The sequence below is a fragment of the Sander vitreus genome, chromosome 3 (genome assembly GCF_031162955.1).
Source record: "Sander vitreus isolate 19-12246 chromosome 3, sanVit1, whole genome shotgun sequence".
NCBI classification, from domain to species: Eukaryota; Metazoa; Chordata; class Actinopteri; order Perciformes; family Percidae; genus Sander; species Sander vitreus.
In genome coordinates, this window is record NC_135857.1 from 36,955,509 (window position 1) to 36,958,008 (window position 2,500).

Genomic DNA, 2,500 nt, shown 5'->3' on the forward strand with positions numbered 1-2,500 from the left:
TCAGCGTGCCTGCTAGAAATAGGACTGTAAGGACTTGCAGTCACTCTGAGAGTCTTGGCATCACGTTGCCCTCGAGCTCGTTCAGGCTTCCCGTTTCCACTTTGTCGCCGCGCCGCTGAAAAAAAACTAGGGTGGTGCACGATCTCTGGTCATGCACTCAGAATCCTGGCGCGCCAGCGAGATTTACGTCATTTTGACGTCACATTGGTGCACGACAGGTCGGCTGCGACTACTGTGAAAAGGCCTTGGATAATGGATGAGTGAAGATAGTTGTGGAAACTTTTGCCAGCGGAAAAGTCAACAGTACAGAAGTTAGCTAGCCTATAACATGGCACGAAAGAGCATTTTGGACTTCTTCATAAATCAACCACAGGCTCAAAAGCCTGATAGACCTGAGTCAGAAAACCTAGAAACTGTAACGGGAAGAAGCAGCAGCAGCAGCAGTAGCAGCAGCAGTAGTAGCAGCAGCAGCAGCAGCAGCAGCGGCAGCAGCAGTAGCAGCAGTAGTAGGGCAGCAGCAGCAGCAGCAGCAGTGGCAGCAGCTAGTGGCAGCAGCAGCAGCGGTGGCAGCGGTGGCAGCAGTAGTAGCAGCTAGCAGCAGCAGCGGTGCTGCTGCAGCGGCAGCGGCAGCAGCAGCAGCGGTGCTGCTGAGCAGCAGCGTGCAGCAGCGGCAGCGGTAGCAGCAGCAGCAGCGGTTGCAGCAGCGGCAGCGGCAGCAGCTGCTGGTAGCAGCAGCAGCAGCGGCAGCAGCAGCAGCAGCTGCTGCAGCAGCAGCAGCAGCAGCGGCAGCAGCAGCGTGTAGCAGCTGCAGCAGCAGCGGTAGCAGCTGCAGCAGCAGCAGCTGCTGCTAGCGGTAGTAGCAGCAGCAGCAGCAGCAGCAGCAGCGGCAGCAGCAGCAGCAGCGGTAGCAGCAGCAGCAGCAGCAGTAGCAGTAGCAGCAGCTGCTGTAGCGGCAGCAGTGCGTGCTGCAGCAGCAGCAGTAGCAGCTGGCAGCAGCAGTAGCAGCAGCAGCAGCAGCAGTAGCAGCAGCAGCAGCAGCTGCTGCTGCAGCTAGCAGCAGCTAGCAGCAGCAGCGGCAGCGCAGTAGCGGCTGCTGCAGCAGCAGCAGCAGTAGCAGTGGCAGCAGCAGTGCAGCAGCAGCTGCTGCTAGCTGCAGCAGCAGCGTAGCAGCAGCAGCAGCTGCAGCAGCAGCAGCGCGGCAGCTGCAGCAGCAGCAGCAGCAGCGGCTGGCAGCAGCTGCTGCAGCAGCAGCAGCAGCTGCAGCAGCAGCAGCAGCAGCAGCAGCAGCAGCAGCTGTTGCAGCAGCTAGCAGCAGCAGCAGCAGCTAGCAGCGGCAGCAGCAGCAGCAGCAGCAGCAGCTAGCAGCAGCAGCAGCTGCTGCTGCAGTAGCAGCAGCAGCAGCAGCAGCAGCAGCAGCAGTAGCAGCAGCTAGCAGCAGTAGTAGTAGCAGCAGCAGCAGCAGCAGCAGCAGCAGTAGTAGCAGCAGTAGCAGTAGTAGCAGCAGCAGTAGTAGTAGTAGTAGTAGTAGTAGTAGCAGCTCTATACCTGTCACTCCCAGCGACTGGCTAGCAACAGACGACGAGGCAGCTACCTTCTGATTTAATTGTGGCTCAGTGTGAGCTTGTAGTAGGCTAATAGGGCACCATACCCCCCCATCATCACATACCCTTCACCATACCCCCCCATCATCACATACCCTTCACCATACCCCCCCATCATCACATACCCTTCACCATACCCCCCCATCATCACATACCCTTCACCATACCCCCCCCCATCACATACCCTTCACCATACCCCCCCCATCATCACATACCCTTCACCATACCCCCCCATCATCACATACCCTTCACCATACCCCCCCATCATCACATACCCTTCACTATACCCCCCACATCATCACATACCCTTCACCATACCCCCCCACATTTTAGGGGAAGCTGAGCTTGCAGTCTGTCCTGCGGTACCGGTCCCTAGTTTTGCCCTTTCATTCTTGTTTTTGTTTTTCCGTCTGTGGAGCATTGTGATGGATGCAGTGTGGTGTGTGGTGGTTGACTTTGGCTGAAAATGTCACTCTCCAAATGTTTTCAGCACCCCCGACTCAAAATATGTTCCCGCGGCCATGCAGAGGAGCGTTTGTTTGGTTTTGTTTAAGCACTTGGGTTAAAATCTGTGTTTTCTTCCTTTTTTTCCGACTTCTTTGTCGTTTTTTTTAAACGTTTCTGTCGCTTTTATCGACTTTTTTGTCCAAATTAAACTAGAGAAGGTGACGGTCCCAGTTTGGTTTGGTTTAGACACCAAAACTATTTAGTTAAGTTGATAAAAAGATGTTTGTTTGGGTTAAGATCACTACATTTGTTCCGTTACAAAGCGACTAATCGATTGATGGTTGTACGGACTTTGTTGAAACGTGTATCTGAAGAAGTTCAACGGTCGTGTTTGTTCAGATGTGTGTTTGTTTCGCTCACCTGCTCCAGCAGCAGACCGGAGACTCGCAGTT

The 2,500-nt window shown here is 54.9% G+C and overlaps 1 protein-coding gene across 2 annotated transcripts in view; it reads right to left on the reverse strand.

Annotated features, from left to right (window-relative positions):
- The window catches only part of ano7 (anoctamin 7), a 32,646-nt gene that overhangs the window by 25,617 nt on the left and 4,529 nt on the right, over positions 1–2,500 (reverse strand). For both annotated transcript variants that reach the window (XM_078247242.1, XM_078247241.1), the window contains exon 3: positions 2,469–2,500. This exon is cut by the window's right edge and continues 99 nt beyond it. In XM_078247242.1, the coding sequence (XP_078103368.1) occupies positions 2,469–2,500 (32 nt within the window). The remainder of the gene's footprint in view (positions 1–2,468) is intronic.